At 38.4% G+C, this 22990-nt stretch overlaps 1 protein-coding gene across 5 annotated transcripts in view; it reads right to left on the bottom strand.

The window, feature by feature from the left end:
- Nucleotides 1-247: 247 nt before the first annotated feature.
- The window catches only part of DENND5A (DENN domain containing 5A), a 73443-nt gene continuing 50700 nt past the window's right edge, over nucleotides 248-22990 (bottom strand). For 3 of the 5 annotated variants that reach the window (XM_076344028.1, XM_076344023.1, XM_076344024.1), the window contains 14 exons: nucleotides 22561-22692; nucleotides 20767-20919; nucleotides 19810-19914; nucleotides 17458-17542; nucleotides 15388-15472; nucleotides 14257-14385; nucleotides 10195-10316; nucleotides 8095-8240; nucleotides 7408-7526; nucleotides 6030-6211; nucleotides 5122-5204; nucleotides 3715-3838; nucleotides 2963-3131; nucleotides 248-2248 (listed from right to left, as the gene is read on the bottom strand). In XM_076344028.1, the coding sequence (XP_076200143.1) occupies nucleotides 2065-2248; nucleotides 2963-3131; nucleotides 3715-3838; nucleotides 5122-5204; nucleotides 6030-6211; nucleotides 7408-7526; nucleotides 8095-8240; nucleotides 10195-10316; nucleotides 14257-14385; nucleotides 15388-15472; nucleotides 17458-17542; nucleotides 19810-19914; nucleotides 20767-20919; nucleotides 22561-22692 (1818 nt within the window). In that variant the 3' untranslated portion in view covers nucleotides 248-2064. The remainder of the gene's footprint in view (nucleotides 2249-2962; nucleotides 3132-3714; nucleotides 3839-5121; nucleotides 5205-6029; nucleotides 6212-7407; nucleotides 7527-8094; nucleotides 8241-10194; nucleotides 10317-14256; nucleotides 14386-15387; nucleotides 15473-17457; nucleotides 17543-19809; nucleotides 19915-20766; nucleotides 20920-22560; nucleotides 22693-22990) is intronic. The other 2 variants (XM_076344025.1, XM_076344026.1) reach the window with 1 other exon arrangement.

Here is a 22990-nt window from a genome sequence, read left to right as displayed (position 1 = left end):
CTATGAGAGATACGGTTTTAACAGGATCAACTAATCTGTTAAAGTCAAAATAATTAATCCAGCCCTCCTTTCTTACGTAGACATATTCCCTGTGAAATACACAGGTCTAGTAAAGTCATCTTAAATATAGCTGAAAGCACTGTAAAAAAAATTTTTTTTGCTATTATTAATACATGAATAAACAATTTGGGGCAAGCATATAAAGATTATCCCAACATATTAAGTTGAATACATGAAATTCTTAAAATTAAGTACATCTGGTTTATTTTTGCCCTTCCAAAGATGGAAAAAAAACAACAAAACCAAACCTGCACACACAAAATACTTCTGTGAAATGCTCCTGTAAGCTCCAGACTGTGAAAGAATTCACACGCACCCAGCATGAGGAGTGGCTTGGACATTGCCCTTGCATCTTCCTAATGCTACTGTGAAATAAAAAAAGAATCTTGCTCTGATAAGTACTGACAAAGGAACTTCTCAGTTTAATAATGAAATAAATAGGACAAAAGTAAAAACAGTCAAAAATTTAATACATGTGCTATACTTATAAATTATGGAAATAAAACTATCACAAGATGTGACTAAGCTGTAGGTAAAGGTGCTACAACATTGTATGAACCAAAAAACTTGGACTCTGCTTCTCAAAAGAGAGACAATACTGAGATAAGTTTATACAGTGGAGACCTCTTAAATACATAGCCCTGAATTTCTGTACAGTAATTTGTGATGCTGATAAATCAGTGTGTTCTTAAGTCACATATTCGCTTCAAAGAGATTTTTATCAGAGGATTCAAATGAACAGAGATACCTTTAGGCATTTGCCAAGTTCCAGATCTCCAATAAATTAAGCTTTCAAAATGTTTGTTTTACTGTAGAAGTGGACTAAAGCTTTCTCTGCTAAAACAAAAGCATCCCAAATGAAACAGACTGTGACAACAGGACCCAAGACACATTGCATTCAAAAGGAAAAGAAAAAGCCTTACTGTCTTTACAGAAAAATTAAGAAATCCTTGTATTTGTTAGTAAGGTATACCATTATTATTTCATCGGGGCATAAACATCTTTATTTAGTCACCTGGCATTTGGGGAACTCATGTCCCTCTTTATTAGCAGTTAAGAGAATTACCAGCAGCAACCATATACCAAACTTCAAAAGGCTGGTTCAGGTAGAAACATCTTTGTGTTATGAACAGTTATTCCAGGTTTTTCATTTAAGTGGGCTGCACTGTAAATTCTGAATTGCAACATAACATAGCCAGTTGTATCATAGAAGATTTTTTTTTTTAAAGACAAACTTACAAAACACAACGATAGGTTAAATAAATAAAAAACATCAGTTAAAAAACACGCTTAATTTCTTCTGTGCAATTACATACCAATATGAAAAATATTACTTTGATCTCTGCACATTTCACGGTTCAGTCTCCTGGATTTCACTAAAAATAATACTGACAACAAAAATAAAGGAAAAAATTATTTGTTGACAAATCAGTGCTTTGGAGCTATTAAAAAAAAAAGCACACATCATTTGTAGTTCCCTTGAAGCAGAACGTGACCCAATACATTAAAAATCAAACATTGGTAATAATGTTAATATATAAAATATTAGTTTAAAAACTATAGAATGACCTTCTCAGCAGAAATGGAGTGTATACATTGGGGTCTATGACATACAGCATATCTGAAGGCAAGTTCACAGAATGCTGAAAGGCTCACTGCACATTTTCTATGGCAAGGAAATACTGCAGCTTTAAAATAAGCTGCACAATACTCATCTCTATCTCTTTCACATGAAAGTGTGTAAAAAGCAAATCAGCAAATAAACTCTAAAATAGATTTATACCAAAATCCTCTTTTTTACATTGAGTTTACAGCTTCTATCCATTTGCCTGTACTATTTTTGGAGTTTCCTTCAAGAAAAGTCAAAGTTGGATTTTAGGGCCATGAACAAGTTCACAATATAATGTACTGGCAGACAGAACTTTTGCATACTAATGAGATTCACTCCTTGTTGCTTTTTTTTTTTTTTTTTAAAAAAGATAGTTTTTCCTGTGGGACAAGAGGTCAAATATCGATTCCTTTGACAAGAGATGCCTCCAGCGTAATGTTGAACTCCTGCAAGGTCTGCAGCACTCGAATCAAAGAATTCACAAGAGTGTGATCCTTAATCAGTGCTGTGTCTTCATACATCTGTGCTGTGATCGGGCAGTCTGTGAGCAGGGCGATCCAGTGATGCAGAAGGTGGTCTCTGACGAAGTGGCAATGTGGAAATAAAAAAAAAGCCAAGTTAATTTCTCATTTTCACTGACATGATTTTTATTCTTTGCCTTCTAAACAGACCTACCATCTTCTCCGCCTATTTTTTAGAAGGCGGGGTAGGGAGAGTAACTGTCTGTGGAACTTGTTTAAGTAGGGAGCATCTGTGAGAGACGTTAGGCTTTCCACCCCTCACATCAAAAGATACGGTTCTCAGGGGGCCTGGAAGTCCCAAGCAGGCCCAAAGTCACTAGCCTGCTCCATTGCCTTTGTGTCAAGAGGCTTCTAGATGGTCCCAGCTTCCCTCCTACCCATCTCCTACAATGCGTAGATGGAGGGTGGAGAATTCACACAGCCATTAACTGGAGAGGCCTCACTAGTAGATGGTTTTCTGTTTCTATCTTCTGACCTTGCTAGCTGCACATGAGGAAGGCTATTCACACCAGCCTACTACCTTTCTCTCTTGATTCAGCTGCTCAGCTCTTTGGGATACTCAGTTTTGATTCTCAGATTTCCCACACTTCACATGCCTAAGAACTCAGGGCATGGTTCACTTGATCCTTCTTTAGTTATATCAAAGAACTGTATAAGTAATAGTCAAACTGCACAACCCAGCAGTTGTGTGGTTTTATCTTACTAATACGCAACATCCTTTTCATCTTATTAAAATAACAACAACAACAACAACAACAAAGTTTCTTTATACCTGGCTCCAAGACACACCAGCATCTGAAACTTGCCATCCTTCCCAATGTTTCTAGGGGTGTTATTGATAGCAGTGATAAAGCGACAGAAATTCCTGGCCCTTGTCTGCCAGTTCTCTTCTGGGACCATTTCATTCTGCTCAAGGGTCTCATAGTATGTTTGTGCTTTTTCTTAAAAGAATGGTGGGAGATAATGAAGTTTCATCAGTGCATATAGCAGTCCTAAAATAGCTGAAATATCATTCTCCTGTACTTGGAATAAAATAATTAGGCACTATGACTTTCAAATTTAGATGATTAAATTTAGTACGACCTCAGTACACTTTCCCCATAAGCATGCTTACAAATCCGTAAGGCTATCTGATGCCCATATCGGACTGTTGGCAAATCAGCATGAGCGTCTGTGTCATGGAGGGGACAGTTAAAGTTGAAAGGCCTAGATTCAAAGCTCATCCATGAATTTCCAGAATGATTATGTCTAGGCATTGGGTTTTTTCTGTTTGATTCAGTCCTGTGTTCCCCATGCGTAAAACTGGGATTCCACTTCCCTCCCTGTGAACAGAGCTAAAGAAGTTCTAGTATCTATTGAATTTTGAGATGCTACAGTAAAATGATGATATAAGGAGATGCCGCTGAGATGCCTCCAAGAAAGACGCTGTTCATACCAGCTGAGACACAGTGGCAATGAAAAGGCACACTAATGGATATACTTCGAAGACACAAGCAGGCTCTGGTATGTCTTCCTCCCACTTACCTAAAAAGTCCCAAATAAAGACGTTTTTGAAGAGTCTCGGTGATTTAAATCCATGCTGAAACACTTGCTCAAGGGCTGAAACAAGTCCACTTTCTCCACACAGCAACAGCGTCAGACTGCCTCTCTGCCAAGCACACACAGAAAGCACACACACTTATCTCAGTTTGGAAGCTTGGGATACAAAAGTGTCTCATGCATCTATTACTGAAACCAGTTTTTAAATAAATCAATGCCCAAAGTTACAGTCTACTGTCAAACAGTGGCTCCAGACAGGATGGCCCAGCTCTCACAAGTCCTGAGCATTCAAAAATTTGTTGACCTCTCTAAGAACGAGGCTGAAAGCAGTCTCAGGGTCTCATCATCATCAAATGAAGCCACAAAAAAGCCAAGATAAAGATCATGAGCACGTTTTACCTATAATAATAACTACTGTACAGAAAATTAAGAAAATATTTTCCTCTTCTACTAAGTAATAAAGATCACAGCTCCATTGTAGCAGGTAGCTCAGATTGTTTGGTTATCAACAAAAGCAACATTTAATGCAATTTTAAACCTCAGAAAAAAACCCAAATTCTTCTTTAGAACATGATGGTAAATTGTATTTTGCAAAACCAGTGCATGACCACTTCAGATTATTGTATAAATGTGACTGTCAACCAGAATTATACTGTATATGAATTTGCCATGCTATACTGAACTTAGAAAAGATGGAAGGAATGGGAGGACTTGTAAAAAATTAATGACTTTCAAGAGATATCCATACAGGAGTCAGCACTGCTCTACACCACTCCTGTTCACAAGGGCTGGATTTTGATGCTTTGACAGAGGCATGCTTCTTAAGTTTGTTTCAGGAAATAACTGCTGTGTCAGTTAAGATGATTACATGTATAATGTAGAAGTGCACCAGAGTCTTTGACAGCACTTCTGCTTCACTTGGGGGCAGGTGTGTGTGTGTGTGTGTTTTGTTTCTTTTGGGTTTTTTTAAAGTGGCCCACAGGTTTTCATGTTTTAAGTAGCAAAGATAATGCAAAACAGACACAAAAAACCTACCCAGTACTCAATGCAGATGTAAAATGTCAGTTAATCCAGAACAAACTGAACAGAGAGCAACACTCTTGACAGTGGTACAGGTAGAATCCTCAGCAGAATTTGACTAATAACACAATTTCCAATAACAGAATGTTAACATTTAAATTAACAGAATGCTCCAGTTAGCAGCAAAACCGAGGTACTTGAGGATGTACTATTCCAACAGTGTAGTCTCAGTATCTTATTTTTGCTCCACTTAAGGAATTTTCAAACAGATGGCTGTTCATTCAGTTTAGTTATTTGTTATATATTCTACAATGCTTACTAATAAGAGTTTTAAGACAGGAGTGCCACTACACAGACAATACAACTCCTCACCTCCTTCTCTGGCTTGTGGAAATGCTTGACAATACCATTGACAGCTTCACCAATAGCTTCTTGTATCTGACCAGTATTTAACTCTGCAAAATAGAAAAATATATCCAGTCACTCTGTAACAGCTTTAGAAATTGTATCTGTGCATGAGGGATAAGGCATACCACAAGAAACAAACAAACAAAACCAACGACAAGCATGAAGCAGTATAACGTACACTGTTAGTGAAAAGGTGCTGGACTGTGGGTAATAGAAATCCAATTCTACTTTTATTTACTGTGGAAAAGGTAGAAATGGAGATGGTTTGGTTTTATATCAAAGTTAACACTGTGGTGTTTCAACACAATAACAGATGGAAAGGTTTTTTACATATTATGTGCATTTTCAGACCAGGGCCCAAACCTAAGAAAAGGAAATGTGCTTTGATTAGGACCACCAAATCTGGGCATCCTGGAAATACTTCCTGGGATAGCTTCACTGTAAACCCAAGCATGCTTGGGAGCAAAGTAACCACCTGATTTATCAGGAATAAGATGTTGTGGTTTAACCTCAGTCGGCAACTGAGCACCACACAGCCGCTCGCTCACTTCTCCCTTCCCACCCCCGGTGGGATGGGGGAGAGAATTGGAAGAGTAGAAGTGAGAAAAACTCGTGGGTTGAGATAAAAGTCCAGAGACATCTTCCTTCCATCCTCGGAGACTTTCAAAACTTGGAGTAGATAGAACAGGCTGCTCAGAATTTAACTCGAAAGTTAGCTGGACTTTGAGCAGGGGGTTGGTCTAAGTGAGTTTCACAGGTCCTCTCCAAGCTATAGCTCTAAAATACAAGAAAACCTACAGCTCTGTTTGCAAGCAGCTCTCCTCAGGTGATGATGCAGAACAGTACAAGACAAGACATAGCCTACCACTCACTTGGCTTATTGTTTGGTGATATAGTGACAAATCTTCTGATCATGCTTGGTGACTGCTGCAAAGGAGGGGTTCGGCACTGCCGCTCATCAACCTCAGTGTGGGAAGTCAGCAACTCTCCCACCAGGATCCTCTCTAAGCTGCCATCATCCATTCCCTTTCCAAGCCACCTTCCACAAGGAAACCTAAGAACATAAAGGAGATATTTGGATCAAGTCCTTCAACCCAGATTCAATTCCATGCCAAAGGCTTTCAACTGCAGTTGCATAAAACCCAAATTCTGCTAGTATAGTTATTAGAAATACTTCACTCATCTAACAACAAATAAACAAAGTCTTGGTTTTGGCTTTTGCCAGCAGAGGGAGCAAAAGTAAAACAGCTTTTCAGTTCCAGGTTTGTGCTAAATGTCACACTAGATGATCTGCAAAGAAAACAGTGGCGGATTTTGTCTTGTGTCCTATATGTAGCATATGATTTGAGGGCTGCAGAGGAAAAAAGAGGTGAAGGGGAAGACCCACTAGACACTATAGATGGTGGTGAAATACACCTATGCTTTCATTGAATATGTTACATAGCAGGCCAGCCACAAAAAAACCAAACCCAAACATATACTCAAATGCCAAAACACACCAATACATCTATTGAAATTGGGATATTAAATCAGATACTAGAAAGCACACGTGCTCACTTGCTCATTATCACTTTCTATGAACCAATGTTGATGTCAGTTTAATCAGCTTAATCAGAAAACTGAACAGCACCCAAAAATAGAATCTTGCCTCTTCGTTTAAAACAAACTGGCATGGAGAACCGAGTGGACTTACCCGTAAATTTGTCATCAACATGAGCCTGACCATTTCTCTAAACAAAGGACAGGGCATCAAACTATGCTGTACCTAACACAAATAAATTTAATTCTTACTATAAATCTCATTCCTTTACTTTCACTATGCAAACACAGGTTTCTAACACTCATAAGCCCTTGTGTTCCAGCTTGTGTCCGAAGATCTCTCTATAACACCTAGAGCACTCAGGCTTTATATAAAATACTACCAGTATTTGATAAGCAGCAAGCTCTAACTTCCTATTTCTTCCTTGGGCTCAAGGCAGATTATTTTTAGGATGTGTAACAGTCAACTCCTCTTCTTCACCAATGTTTGGAGGCTAAACATGAGCATCTGCAAACTGAAAACTGTTTAATTTTGTAAGAAACACAACTTGTTTAATGCCAGAAGCCAAATGACCTTTCTATGCCTTCAGGTAGCGGCAGCTGTAGACAGAGCTCTAGGAGGTAAGACCTTTCTAATCAAACAAGCCCTACTATGCCAGCTCCCTGCAGAAATTCTACTTACCCAACATGAAATGTCAGGATGATACTTACTTGTAAGTATGCCCTGTAATTTCATTTCTGACCATAACATATTCCACTAGCCACTTGGCATACAGCCCTGAATTATCATGTCCTATTTGCACTGTGGTCAGTTTTCCCAGGTTCTGGCACTGCAAATTAAATAAAGAGTTTGTCAGAGTAAACTGAAATAGAGCAGCATGTTGGAGGAGTAAACTATTAGAGAACATGCTCAGACAGGGAATCAGAAATGTGGTTCTCCTTTTCTGACTGCATGATTGATTCTGGGCTTTTTAGGGGTAGGTTACTTTATTTGTTTTTGTTTGTTTTGTTAAATACTATTTTGATCAGCAGAGAGAACATCAGTTGAACTAGATTTTTCAATTAAATTTTACCCAATGCATGCACACACACAAAAATCAGAGCAGAATCACTTCTTTGTTTCCAACAGAAGAGGATATGACACCTCCCACCATTACAGCACAAAGTTGTAATATAAAGGCAGTTTTGTCCATCCTTGCACTAAGGATTTGTCAGTCATTTTGCTCTGCGTGTTATTAAATATAGATTAAGTTTGCTACGTACAGGCACAGGAAGTATTTGCGACTAGCCATATAGACTAAAGACATGAAACATATGGCAAGATGGTACAGCAAGGGGAGAATTTAAAACTGAAGAAACAGAAGATCCAAAGCATTTTTTGTATCAAGCAATACAAACCTCAAAAGTCATTTCTAATATATTCCTGGGAATCTGCAGGACTCCTGTTTCACCCAGTTCTCCCGATATACAGATCCAAGGATTGGCTGTAAACATTGAGCCACCAAGTTTCTTGCTAGGAACAATCAATATATGGTATGGTATCACTGCAAACACAAGAAGAAATAACACTTCAAAAATGAAGAAGGATAATTACGTAACCTCTTTAATGAAGAGAAGGGGAAAAGATAAGTCAGAAAATAATACTGCAGTACCATGAAATGTTAAAACAACATCAGAGCTGCTATTTAATCATGCTAACATTTGCATACTAAGCACTGATTGACAATCAGGAAGTGTACACATAGCAGTCATTAAGAAGCAGAGCTGAGAGCAAAACACTGTCAAATGAAAAAAGAAATATGGATGGAATAACGCCTTCATATGGGTATAATAATTTTTCATTTACCAGCCTCAAAACTTGTCATGAAGATGGTTACTTGTCCCCAGCTTAGAGACAAGGAAGCAAAGACAGAAAATTCATGTATCCAGGACTACATTGTAGCTCAGCATGCAACTCAATGCTCAACTCCTAACTGCCTGCTTTTGTGTGTGCATGCACACTACACAACTAATACCAATTCCTATTACTAACCAAAGACTTTGTTCACAGGACTTGCTTGCAGCAGCATTCACTACTGCGGCTGAACAAATTCAGTGGAAATACATTATAATGCTGCAAGTTTCTCTGTACCATGTTGCTCTTAGTTTTGCTAACTGTAAGACTTCTTGATTTTAAAAGGAACAAAACTTTCTTCCCCCTCTAACTGGCACCACACACATGCTCAAATGCTTTCTGGTCCCTTGGTTTACCAGTGACTAATTCAACATAGTATCACCTGAGTTACAGACCCTTCTCTGACTCAGGAGGCATGTGCTCCTGAAGAAATGCATGTGCTCTTCAATCGCCTAGCATCTCATGCACAGCCCCCTGTTAACCAAACTTTTATAACAAAATCCAATTATCTGAATGGTTATTGTGTTTCTTGGCGATCTGCCCTTCTTTTATAGTGCATAAATGGATTATAGTTAGGGCTTTTCAGCTGAGGCATTTAATACATTTCTCCTCAGCTGTCAGTGCCCTCAAGAAAGCATTTGGTGGTTGGATTTTCTTAAAAGCTTGATGCTCGTAGCATTTAAGAATGAATTAAAATGTTTCCTTTTTTATCTTCTGTGCTGATAGTCTTAAAGTAAGTGACAATTTAACTGCATCCAGCAGACCAGATTTTTAGCATTGTCCAGAACTTGCCTACAACAAGACCAAAAACTATTTTGCTTAGACATCTGCTTGTTTTGTCTTTCATACACACAAATATGGATCATAACATACTGTCAAGAGAAGCTCCTACCATGACACCAGAGGGGTCCTTTCACACAACCCCACCCCCAATTTTATAAGCCTTGCTAAAGTCTTTCCTTATTCTGCCTTACTAGTGAGGTCTTGTGGCAGCAGACACACAAATGCATGAGAACTCTAACACCCGAACATAACACTTAAGCACCAGCATCAACAGGTTAAAAGTTTCTCTAGGGCATCTTTAAAAAAAAAAAAAAAAAAAAAAAAAAAAGGTACTTCAACATGTTGCAGAGTTCTGATGCAGCCCTCAATAGGCATTTCATTGTCATCCTAAACTCAGAGACAGGCATGCAGCAAAGTAGGCTGAGCATGAAAAGGGGAAAGTTTTTTTGTTTTCTTTTTAATTCCTAGCATGTGTTAAGTCAATATTCTTACCTTGATAATGAACAATCCATACTGTTCTTGTTTAGCATGATGCAAACGAGCCCACCACAAAATTTTCTGTTGAGAACTCTCCCCCAACTAAAAGGATTAAAGCTGCCCGTATTTTACTAAGTTAGAAACAAAAGCCTTTAGTGACACAGAGAGAGACACTACTGCCCACCAGAGAGGATCATAGAAATAGTGATACAGCATATGCAGGGGGACACCAGAAAGAAAGCAGAACAATTACATTAAGGCATGTTGCTCACAGTTGTTTAGAATTTTGGATGAGGACTCAACCAAATCTGGAAATCAGAGTTCCAAGGAAAGCAAATACTTACAGATTGTTGTGAAAACATTGGTAAAGCAAAAGTAATCAACAGCATTGAATGACAGGAGATGATATAAGAATTGTTCTTTCTCATCATCACAGCGGAGGAATGCATAACGCTTGTAGAGTTTTCTGACAAAGCAAAACAAATAATCTGTCATAGTAACAAGATGCTTTCAGTGAAATGTTTTCTATTTGGAATATTTATTAGGTAAACTATGAAGAATATGCAAGCGATTACAAACGACAAGTGATACTGGTAAAGCCAACAGTATTTAGTGTGCCAAGATATGTTGACACTCTGCAAATCTGAAGTCTCCCAAGTGCATCAGTCCAATACTTCACACTATTTTCCACTCCTCAAAAGCAAGGTTTGGGGTGGTCTAAGGGTCTTCTCCCACCCAAAAACACCCCAAAAGATGGAAAAAGGACTTCTGTACTTTCTTGGAAAAAATTCTGACTTCTTTTGCCCATGTAAAATGACAGAACTGAAGTAAAGAGAGTCCTCGTAAGTTATTTCTGAGCAATGGTGCCATGGGAGAGTCCTCCAGCACATCACATAAGGCAGTTAGAAGACTGTTTTCAAAGGACACTAGGGCAAACACTGGGGCTATCTGCTTGTATTAGGTTATAGGTGATAACCCAGGGCCTACAACCACCCGCACATTAAGCTAGGGTATAGCTTCAGTGTTGACAGTACCTAGCTGCTGACATAACTAAAATTATAAGCATGCAAAGTTGGCCTAAAGTCCTACTGTTCCCTTTTACTGGGTTGCAAACTCTTTGCTATGACTGCAACTTCTCTTAAGTGGAAATATCAAAAGATGTAGCTCAGTAGCCTTCTCTCACTAGTGGAGACACTAATGTCTATGCAGAAGAACACACTGTAAATGGAAACAATCTTATATACTTATTGAAATTACTCAAATACATTAGAGAATTTAACACTGCAAGACTTGCAACTGAGAAACCTTGAAAATAATTTACAACCTCAACCTTTTGAAGTGCAAATTTTGATGGGAAAATACTCAAAGTTACTCACTTGTATGTAGCAATCACCACTATTATGCAACCAATAATTAATGGTTAATTATTTTATTATATATTAATATAATATATATATTATATTATATAAAATTATATAAATATTTAATTAATATATAGTTAATTATGCAACCAATAAATAATACCAGTGCTGGTAAATAATCATAAATGAAGAGCATGCCAAGATGCATCAAAAACCAACTGACACTAGAGCAATATTCAAAACATCATGAATGCATGAATTAGGTGTTAGAAATGCTGACACAGCCATGGATAGGTTTTTCCTGACAGGAGGGCATCCTGACAATTCACCTCAATTTCAGATATCAATTACAAAAAAAGTCAGTAAGTGACTCACAAGCCAGAAATTTGCAAAACAAATCAATGATGATTAGCCCACACACGTATTCTCACTTACATAACGAACATAACACTAGAGATTGACAGGAAACATTCAATGGAAATAAAGATACTGAGCCTTAAATCAACATAACCTGCCTGTAGCCACAACAGTAGCAAACCCACAAAGGTCTCATGGGTGACCGTGTCCACGTTTCATCTGAACAATCTGAACCACATGTTTAGACAGCCTGTCCACAAGGGTATGTGCTGTCCTGCCTTTTCAAAGTGTAAGATTTCTCAGTTTACTTGTGCACATAAAGGTTTCAGGGGAGTGAAGCTATGTTATTTCCTTCTGTTCCCTAACTCTGGTTCCTTTGCAGACTAGAAAGAAAGCAAACATGTTTCAGTTTTCTTATATTTTTTGGCAAATGCCAAGTGAAGGGAATGGGTTAATTAAAATATCTAACAGTTGTTTCAAAAAGGAACAACACACAATCATGGTAACCGTAAAATGGCAGAAGTTGCACAATTACTTTTAGTACCTCACTGAACTTGACACTGCTTCCTCTAAAAACAAATGGAGCACACTCTAAATCCATGCTGCCTAGAACGCCTTTCTTCAAGTAGGATATCTAAATATGCAGCACAAAGCACACAAGATTACAAAGAATTGATGTCATTCCTATCCAAGTTACTCCTTTGCTTGTCACTTTCATTTTAAACATATTTTTGCTGCTGTCTCACTCTGTTCTAGAGAATCAGAATCTGTGATAGACAAACAGGGTATTGGCCAGTGTTAAGAGAGTTAGGTTTTTTTATTCTTTTTTTGGGAGGGTGAGGGGGTGGAGTGTGGTGGTGCGTGGAAAGTCCTCTCACAGCACTTGTTCTGCATGGGACAAGCACTGCTAAATTTAACATGATCTGGACTGTTGACTTCACTGGAGAGGCCTAACCTTAATTTAGAGATACAGGCAGATGTATTGGCTGTCCTCACTCTGCCCTTCAGCTTTTCCTTGCTCACTGTTGGAAGGCCACAGCTTCATCAGAAAGTCCAACATAATTCAATACATGGCAAATCTCAAATAATTAGCAGCTGGGGTTTGGGGGGGTTGGGGGAGAGAAGACATTTCTTGGAAGGTGGTGTGAGTGGTAGCAGAGGAAAGGAAGAGTAGATAGCAGAGGTTAAGCTGTCTCCAGAAAGAAGTCTTCATTTAAAGCTAATGACAATTACTAGGGCCCATACAAGAGAACCTTTAATTTCCATACAGTAAACAGTTTATCCAACCTTATCAGCAATACATTTTTCTTCTGCACAGGTTACACTAAATAAACCTCAAATTGTTACTCCTAAAACAATTAGTATTAAATATGGCCTGTACTCTGATTTGTGCAACTACTTCCAAAAGAATTACTTATGTTTACAAAGATAACATAATGTACATGTGCTCTGGACATCACCAGGTAAATAGGGTCCTTGTGCTGAGCATTTCTCCTTTTACCCTTCAAGATGTGTACTTGTAAGAAGCACTAGCACAGAGTACTTTTGACAGAGTTTAAGCCAGCAGTAGCTGGAACTCTCTCCAGCTTCAAGTCTTCAGTTTTCACTCACATCCCCCTCATACTTCATATACTTATCCCATTTTCTTCCTATAGTACAATTACTCTTTAAATACTGTTTTGGGTCTCAACGGTTGGTCTTTTCATAATTTTTTTATGACTTCATATGTAAGTAATTGAAAGTCACATATTTTGAAATGTTTAGGAGAAGTAATAAAAACAAAAAATGGATCATAATAGCAGATATTTGACTATTATGAAAGCAATTCACCATAAGTTCTTGAGCAGGCTATAAATGCAAAACCTTTACTGTGTAGGAGAGGACAAACAAAGCTGAGACACTGTCAGTTTGATCTAGAGATGTGGACAATCATGCTCTGAAAGATTTAGATACAAGCTTTCAAAGAGATTACCAGATCTCATCTTGAGCTTATTGCCCCAAAATGAGATGCAAGAACTGATCATCACAGCCTTCCTAGTCACCTTCAAGGTACTGCATGTACACCATTCATCTGCTCTCTGAAACCACAACAGAAGTTGATTTTATCTACATTAGTTTACATGGCACTGAAAGGAGTTACAAGAACATCTCAGATTTGGAGACAGAAGCGAGAAGCTAAGGAACAGTCACTTTGAGCCACACTAACAAGAACCACAGAAGCACATCTGGATGTGCCTTTACACTCTTCATATCATGACAGAATTGCACAAAAGGACCTAAGCTGCATTTTGTCACGCATTGCGAAAACACACAAACAATCCAAGGAAAACAAAATATCCCACAGTTACAGAAAGGGGCCCAAGGTAAAAAGCGTGACTGAGCAAAGTAGTAACGTTTGGACTTACGCCCCGTTTCATTAAATCCCTAGTAATTTTTTAAGATTTCACCTCAAAGTCACAGACAGTCTATACTGACAGAACTGATTCTGTATCTGAAGAACCCCAGCACTGAATCATAATTCCCAAATAGCTCATACACAGGTACAGAGACACACTTGGAAGGCTAGTTTGTTCTACTCCTTTCACACGCTGCTAAGCAGATGGAAGAATAGGCACTTCTGGGTTTTTGAAGTCAAACAACTAAAGAGGCTTAATTTTTAAAAGCTTTGCCCGAAATAAACCATCTTACTTTGTGAGTTCATGATCTGAAAGCAGCTGTTTTAGATGCCTAGAGAGCAACTTCTTTTCCATAGAGAGACGAACCCAGGCTCTGGCCTTGCCAACATCTGTTTTGATCTCACTAATGTTCTGGATATGCCTGCGAAAAAAAGAAAGGAAAAAAAAGACACTGCCCAGTATTTTCAAATTGTGACAGTTCTTTTGAACCAAGCTAGGCTGAAGAAGGAATTTTGCCGAGAATGCAAAATACCAGGCAAACTACTAGAAAAAGAGGCATGATCACCTTAATATTCAGCAGTACCTCAATTCCTTGCGTATCTAGCTGAAAAAGAATAAAAACCTGAAAAGGAAATATCTGCAATGCAGTGCTCTATTTACAAAATTCTAAACCAGGCCCATTGCCTTACATGATTTAAGAATCATTCTGGACCTTATCACTGCAATATTTATGGCTGAGTGCTTTGGAAAATTAAATACTGTCTTTGCATGCTCAGTAGTAGCTTTTCTTGCATAGAAGACACAAATGATATATTTTGAAAGTACAAGCATGTCCCTTGAAAATCCTCAATTCACTCCTCCCCACTGAAAAAAAACAGATGTTGCTAAGAAAAAAGGAGGAAAGAAATCCTTTAAAAATTAATTTAGAAGTTCTGCATATTGTTTTTTGATGGACTGAAAAGAGGGCATTGAGCAGAAGATAGTTTTATTCACACTATAGTACTCACTGTTAGATAAACCCATTCTTTCGATCAAACAAGTTCTTTAAAATGCTTTCCTTCACTGAGAAGCAAGAATGAGCTTAGAGCTACACAACCAACTTGGCAATGACTGGGAAAATACATATGCTACACTCTGTGGAAATAAAACAATACAGAATACTTACCAAAAGATGAAAACTGTGTCGGGGTATTTATATAAGCTAGTAGCTGTGACAATATAAAATCTGCTCAGTATGAAACATTTTTGTAGAGGTCAATGAAAAGGTTGCACTATATACTTTAAAACAGTTCAGCAGGTTCCTTCCCCACATCCCCCTCCTGATGTATGAAACACAGACTTTTCTGTATGGTACACATTATACACAGAAACAAGTGTGCAAATCTCACAGGTTTTTGTGTTGGTTTTAATAGTTTAAGCTCACCTCATATCCTGGATGAGAGAGATTCTAAGAGGTGACATGGCTGGACTGGTATCAGACTTTCTCCTTTCTGAATCAAGGAGTATTCCTAGATTCAGAACAACAGAATTTCTTGTTAGCAGAAATCCATCTAAAGATTTTTAAATCAATATAAAAAAACGTGAATTAACACCAACTTGCACTCTTGCATTACTGGCGACTCACTGCTTTCTGAAGATATTGTGGCATATTTCCACTTCAAATGACATGAAAATCTAATATGCTACGCAGATGGTTATGCAGATCAGCACACACCGAGCATTAACACGTTAATGAGCTTAGATTCAGCTGAAGTTGGTATGACATCAAATGGCTTAAGACATATACTAATCAAGTATTATTTTCTAAAGACTACCCTATTTTCTTTCTATGTAATAAAACCAACCAGCACTGTTGACACCAGAAAACAGTGTTCAACATGTTTTATTCAGTACACCACACATCGTATGCTTAACTAATCTATCACTTGGCACACTCCTGTAACACCACTACTTTTTAAAATAGCACTTTTTGGGTTTTTTTAAGCAATATTATTACTCTTATCCTTCAAATTCCACTCTAGAATCAAGTTGTATGTTAAAATGCAGTCCCTGCCCTCAATCCCAAGTTAGAAAGTATAAAACTGATTGTAACTTCAGCCTGATACACAAAAACACTATGGTCAAGTGACATTCAGGAAACCTTAATACTTTCCAAATCTTTGTTTTTGATTGCTTACAGGACCTTGTGCATGTTAGTAATGCTCAATTCTTTGCCTACAGCAACTTTAAAAAAAAAAAAAAAGGCACCCACCACCTCCCCCAAGCCCATTGTTCTCTCCAAAGTTATACCCTATACTCCCATCTGACACAAGTAGTGGTTAAAAATTACATTAATAACCTTAGAAACAGATTATCAGTGGATCTTATGTGCAATATTACTTTTACTGCAACACTTGATATAACAAAAATTAAAATATGTTTCTTCAGTGTTTTTTGTATTTGGGGGGGGTGGTATTTTTTTGTATTTTTTTTAAATGTCTTTTTCTTTTAAACAATAAGCCTACTGTTCAGTTGTTTTTCGAGAGAGAAGGTAGAACTTCAGGATGTACAGCACAATTTTATATGCTTATACTTGTTTTCCAACCCCCCCCCCCAATGTAATATGCTTTGCCAGTCATGCAGTGACTATGTGTCATATGGAGGACGGTATAGCAGAGCAATCCATTTTAAAGCCTATCTTTGAAGCATCAGGTATTTCTGGTACCTGACTACTGCAGTAGTCAGATACCAGACCCAAACAAGTGGGTTCAATCCAAACAAGTTTATTTTTCACAAAATATATTGAGACAATACACCAGGTCCATATTAATGTGAGGTCCGTATTAATGGGTGAGGCCGCCCCTCGAATACTGTGTTCAGTTTTGGGCCCCTCACTACAAGAAGGACGTCGAGGTGCTGGAGTGTGTCCAGAGAAGGGCAACGAGGCTGGTGAGGGGTCTGGAGAACAAGTCTTATGAGGAGCGGCTGAGGGAACTGAGGTTGTTTAGCCTGGAGAAAAGGAGGCTCAGGGGAGACTTCATCGCTCTCTACAACTACCTGAAAGGAGGTTGTAGCGAGGTGGGTGTCGGTCTCTTCTCCCAAGTAACTAGCGATAAGACGAGAGGAAATGGCCTCAAGTTGTGCCAGGGGAGGTTTGGATTGGATGTGAGGAAAAGTTTCTTTACTGAAAGAGTGGTTAAACATTGGAACAGGCTGCCCAGGGAAGTGGTGGAGTCACCATCCCTGGAGGTATTTAAAAGACGTGTAGATGAGGTGCTTAGGGACATGGTTTAGTGGGCATGGTGGTGTTGCGTTGACGGTTGGACTCGATGATCTTAGAGGTCTCTTCCAACCTTAATGATTCTATGATTCTAATTCTGTAGCAGATAGAATACTTGATTTGGTTACATTGAGTGAAGGATATTTTCAAGGAAACAATCTCTGCATGGTGCAAATCTGCAGCAGCTCTTACTCATAGCTTTTATCATCATCTTCCAGCTGAAGCTAATCTTACCTGAGGTACTGAAGCTGCCTGATGTAGTTTTTCGCTGTCTGTTTTCTAGGTAGTGTAACAGATGAGACCACAAAGCAGATTTTCCCTAAAATTTAAAAAAAAAAATTAGTTAAAGAAATCACTCTCAGCTGAATAAAAAGAAAGTTTAAATCATCATTGAAAGTATCAGCCATAATAAAAACTTGCTTTAAGTATGTTTCTCCCTATAAAGTCATTGGTAAAAACCAAAAGGAGACACAAGTTGGAGGTGCTCAGGAACTGTAAAGAGGTTGAGAAAGAAAAGGAAGAGTCAAAATACTGGGATCTAATGATTCTGGTAACAGGAAAAAGTCAATTGAACTTTATTTCTCATAGTTCATTAACATGACAAGAAAACATTTAAAGGCTTGTAAAACACTATGTGTGAGTAGAGTTCTAAGTCTGAGGCCGTAACCTGTACTATGTGTCTTTTCCTCCCTGCCTCTCCAGCAGTGAAATGACAAGAGATACAGAGCCAGCCTGAGTAAACCATCTTACACCTAGACCAAGTCTTGTTCCCTTCAGCATAATTCAGGGATATAGGTGCATGCTGTCAATTTTCAGAACCGCAAAAGATCCCTCCTCAATTTCATCAAGCAAAGGACTTGGATAATCACAAACACACTAAGAAAAGACAACCCAAAACACAAGGAGGACAACGAAAGCTTATCAGCAAGAATACTCCAGCTCTACACATTATAAAACCAACTTAGAAGTTAAAATTTGGGATGTAGTATTTAGGCCAAGATAAATCCGTCAAATTATGTTAAAAGGTGCACCTTGCTCATTACGTTGCTTTCTTAAACCTCTGGTGGCTTAAAGCAGAGTGTGAGGAAATCTTTTGCTGGCAAACTAAAAAGATTCTTGAGTTCATCCTAAAATATTCTGCATGGTAAATCAAAAGCTTGCAAAGCCACAGAAAGGCAGCAGTAATTGAACAGGGGCTCTCCAACACATTAATTGGAATTACTTACAGAGGAAATTAATTAGTATTACTTATCATCTTCCCAAATTATTATATTAACTTGAAATCCCAGTAAAGATTTAGCAATTCTGCATTTCAGAAAAGCAGTCATATTAGAAAGCCATATTTTTATTTACAACTTTGTGCAGAAAGAAACCATGACTGTAAAGCAACAGTTGTCAATTCAGCACTATCAATGTAATCTAAAATCATGTAAGTGCCTTCCTGGAGGTGCAGTAATTATGGTTCAACTCTGAAATATTTTTTTTAAAAACTATCTTTAAAAATCTCTAAACACTTCAATCCTATAGCTCACTACAATTAACATAAATAACTAACAACCATGAGGGATTATTCCAGAAGTGGCATGCCTCCAGAAGATAATGCCTAGAGTGTCTGTAACATCTGTGTTGAGAGAAATCTATTAAAAATACGCATTCAGTGGTGAAGATATAAAAAAAAAAAAAAAAATCCGGAGAAGCTCAATGCCTCGTGTGTACCTGACAGATCCAACATGGAAAGCCAAAACTGCAAGTCTTATAAAAACATAAAAAGAGAGCATGAAAAATATCAACCAGGGAAGAGTTACATCCAAAATGGCATTTCTCTCAATAAACACACACATGCACACACAGTCTAGTGTTCAGCAACTAGCTGCCATGGCAAGGAGAACTGCAACAGATCACATGAAGCAGCAAACAAAGGAACCTGCAGCAAATAGATGTCAACAATCATGATGAATGTAAGAACTCATGCAGTATATATCTGCCCACTTCCTTTACCATCATGTTACTCTCCTTTAACTTCACCAAATAGCAATGATGATGCAAGCTGTATCTATAAGGGAAAGGAAGACAGCCTAAGGAAAGCAGTGGGACAGAGAATGGGCAAGGGAATAACCAAAGCCTTCTGAAAGTTCAGACTACTGCAGTCATTAGACCCTACATCCGACAACTCTCCTGCATTGCTCTGGGCAAAGGAAGGTGTAGATTCACTTTGCAGTGGAAGAATCAGTAGGTAGCTAATGTAGGACTATCAAGGTTCATCAGCAGGGAAGAGGTAAAAGCAGGGATTGGCGGAAGGAAAGCCATCCTCATTACTATAGTCAATTGAGAAAGAAGAGTCTTCCTTGGCTCATTATTGAAAAATAAAATAAAATCGATGTATAAAACAGCAGGCTTTTGCATATTTAATAAAGGCCAGAGCACACAGAGAATTGGTGGTGCCTTTTTTTTCTTTTTTTAAACTGTGGATCATAATATGAGATGCACTGCACTTCCTTCATCAGGCCTCTATTATATTCCACCACTCTATTTATTCCACCGTTCAGCACTGTTTGCCAACATCTGCAATCAATCCAAAGCATTAACCTTATGTAGGGTTGGCCGTCTGGTGGTCTGAAAGGCCCAAATCTGAGTTGAAGCAGAGTATACTGATGCTCTGTCTTCTAAGACGAAAGCAGTACAGCTTCTATCCTAAGTGGTATACAAGAGGGAAGGGAGAGAATCACATGATAAATCTTCACATAGAGAACTGCTATATAGTTTGAAGGAGAGCAGATTTAAACACTGGCGCTTGGGTGCTGGGAACAGAGATACTGAATTACAGTTGTCTGGATTATGTACATTTATTCTGCACATCATTCTAAAAAAAAAAAAGTTATAATCCTCAGTCCTTGCTATTCCTTTGTACAAAGGAGGAAGAAAGGATAAAGGCCTTCCAAACTCCATCTAGTCCCACAAGCGACTCCAAACAGAAGAGCACGACAAACAATTATTAATTTCATATGAAAAACACCACCTCTAACTAGTGATCTTGTAAACATCACTTAACTATCCCTACATCACTCAGGAAGAACCAAAATAGCAAGGGTTTTACTCTTAAAAACTAAGTTTTCCTTCATGAAAACAAATTCCCCATACCATATCCCATTGACAGTACCTTTAGTACCTATACGCTGCCTTATAGCCTAATGCAACTTCAATAATGAAAGTATAAGAACACAGAAATACTTTTATTTACCATCCTATTAAAAAAATCACCAAACCCCACAAACCAAACCAAAAACCCCAGGTTAAACAGAAAGAAAGTCTTCCAAGAAGTCATCTGTGGAACACATCTACCTGTGCACTTGTACATACCCCACAGCAAAAAGTGGAGACAGACAAGGGGGCAGTAACTGACATTAAAAAGGCTGGGGGAGGACACAAGTATTTTAACATGTCTATATACACACAAAAGGTATCCTCTGAAAGTGGAGAGAGGAAGAGCATAACTTGACTTTAGGAAAGTGAGCTCTGCAACATACAGGAATATTTGTTCCTCACCTGTTTGACTTGCAGACCGTGGCTCCATATCCTTTCTAAGAGGTCACACAGACTGGCTATCAGGGTATTCTCTTCTACACCAGTGATATTCACTTCACCATGACCTAGCTCCACAGCTTCTCGACCCATTTTTTCAACCAACATCCTCTTGGTCTCAAAAAGGACAAGGCAAAAGAGAGTTAATTCTTTCCGCGGGAACTTCCAAGATCACTTACACTTTTTAAATAACCAACAAGGAAGCACACGATAGCAAAGATGCGGCAGAATAACTGGGTGTATGCAATATTTCTGAAGCTAGTGCAAGACTGCATTTTTTTTATCCCTGTTTTTCAAGCCACGGCAGCACCAGTGTTGATCACTTTACAGCCTCTTCCATCTTTCTAACAAGGGGCTTGCAAACAGGCACATAAGCCTCCACAGAGTAACCCCAACAAAGGGAACAGCAGGCCACACACTGGCAAGCTAGAGGCCCAACAGTAAGGCAGGCTCGGGTGTTTCTGCAGCCTGGTGAGTGCTGGACTGGGATCAGCATGCTATGTCCACCTCCTCCCAGGGGAGGTGAACGTGCACAAGTGCTTCCAAGTAGCAGGGGGATACGTCATTCCTGTGAGACCCTGTTCTGTCAAAAGGGTATCTGCATTTAAACTAAATGCATTCTGGAGTACATCTCTTGAGTTTCCCCGATGAGCAACATTCTCCTAAAACGTGCACAATTTCATACTGGTCAATAAAGCTCTCACCAACTCCTAGTTTCCCAGTCACAATATATTCATCATATATCTACCTGGAGGGAAAAATGACTAGGGAATCACTTCTGCTCATCTCTTACACATTTTTTCATCTTTGTTGCTATTCTAGACTAGCTCTCAAATGAGTAATACTCCCTTAGGCACCTATGCACAGTCTTAGTTGAGACAAAAAACTCTAACTTAGTCTCTAGCTTCTTCTCCTCACCTCCCCTGGCAATTTCCCTCTCTGCTAACAGCAGGCTCACTACATTCCCTAGAGTTGCATTCCCACAGTGAAAGAATCAAGTCTATCTTCAAGGATTTTCACTGTCATATGCCTCTATTAAGTGAAGGGGATTATTTGGACGTTTCATACATACAGAAAACTAAAGTGAAATCAGAAGTAGATGCATGTATTAAACATGGTTTTACAAAAAGCTGTATACAATTGCTATATTACATCCACTGACTTAAGGCAAGAATGCGTCTATTTAATAATTATTCTCTTTACTGTGTTAGTATAAACATTAACATTTAGTTCAGATGAATATATTGTCAAATATATACTGGTGAAGCAAGTCTACAAACCAATGCCAAATTTCTTCATTAAGTGCTTAAAAACTTACGTTTCAGAAGTTTGTTAACCCACTTGCTTTAGTTATGAGAAAAGCTCCTGCATTTTCACCACAACCTCCTCTTTTGGAATATTCACTCTTGTTGAAATAGTATAGTCTCATTAGTGATAACTGAAATTAGCTATAACAGACATGGGCAGCGGGATGATAAAGACCCATCAGAATATTCAATCTCTTTCTATCATTTTACATTCTCTATCATAAATCTGCTTGATAAAGTTTCCACTCCTTGCAGAATTTCTAAATATGTTATCTCTTCATGAATTTCTCACTACCATGCAAAAACCTTTATATGGATACCACACAAAAATCTTTATACATATAAAGCAGAAACAGATGGTAGAAGAGGGGGGTTCGAACATATTGGCCAAGAAATGGTCCATAAAGGATGGATATGAGGTGCAAGAGAGCAGAAATATTCTCTGTATTACCTTATTTCGGCATTCCTTCAACAAGCCTTCTACAAACTTCCAGTTTGTTTGTGCAATTACCGATGGAGAGAGGTTAGACAGTTTGGGCTGCCGAATAGTGCTGCCCAGATTCCTGGCTTCTTGGATATACTTCTGTATTGGGGTAGAAAATTGACAAATACAGATAAAAGTGCAAGTGAGACTACTTTGCCAAGAGAAAAGGATAAACTTAACTTTATAACCCACCCCATGCAATGCGGAGGAAAGGATCAGATCCCCTTTCAGAAAAGGCCCCTTTTCATATCCAGCATTATACTGGGCTGAGACGCTTAAGGTACTATTTCACTGGAGATCAAATACCCATTTACGTTGCCTATCTAGTATTAGAACACACATTGCTGAGTAACAAAAACACAATACAAACTGCCAAGGATATTTAGATGCATAGAGA

This window comes from Aptenodytes patagonicus, chromosome 7, assembly GCF_965638725.1.
Source record: "Aptenodytes patagonicus chromosome 7, bAptPat1.pri.cur, whole genome shotgun sequence".
Classification (NCBI taxonomy): domain Eukaryota; kingdom Metazoa; phylum Chordata; class Aves; order Sphenisciformes; family Spheniscidae; genus Aptenodytes; species Aptenodytes patagonicus.
Note: the sequence above shows the minus strand (reverse complement) of the source record. Positions and strands in the feature narration are given on the sequence as shown.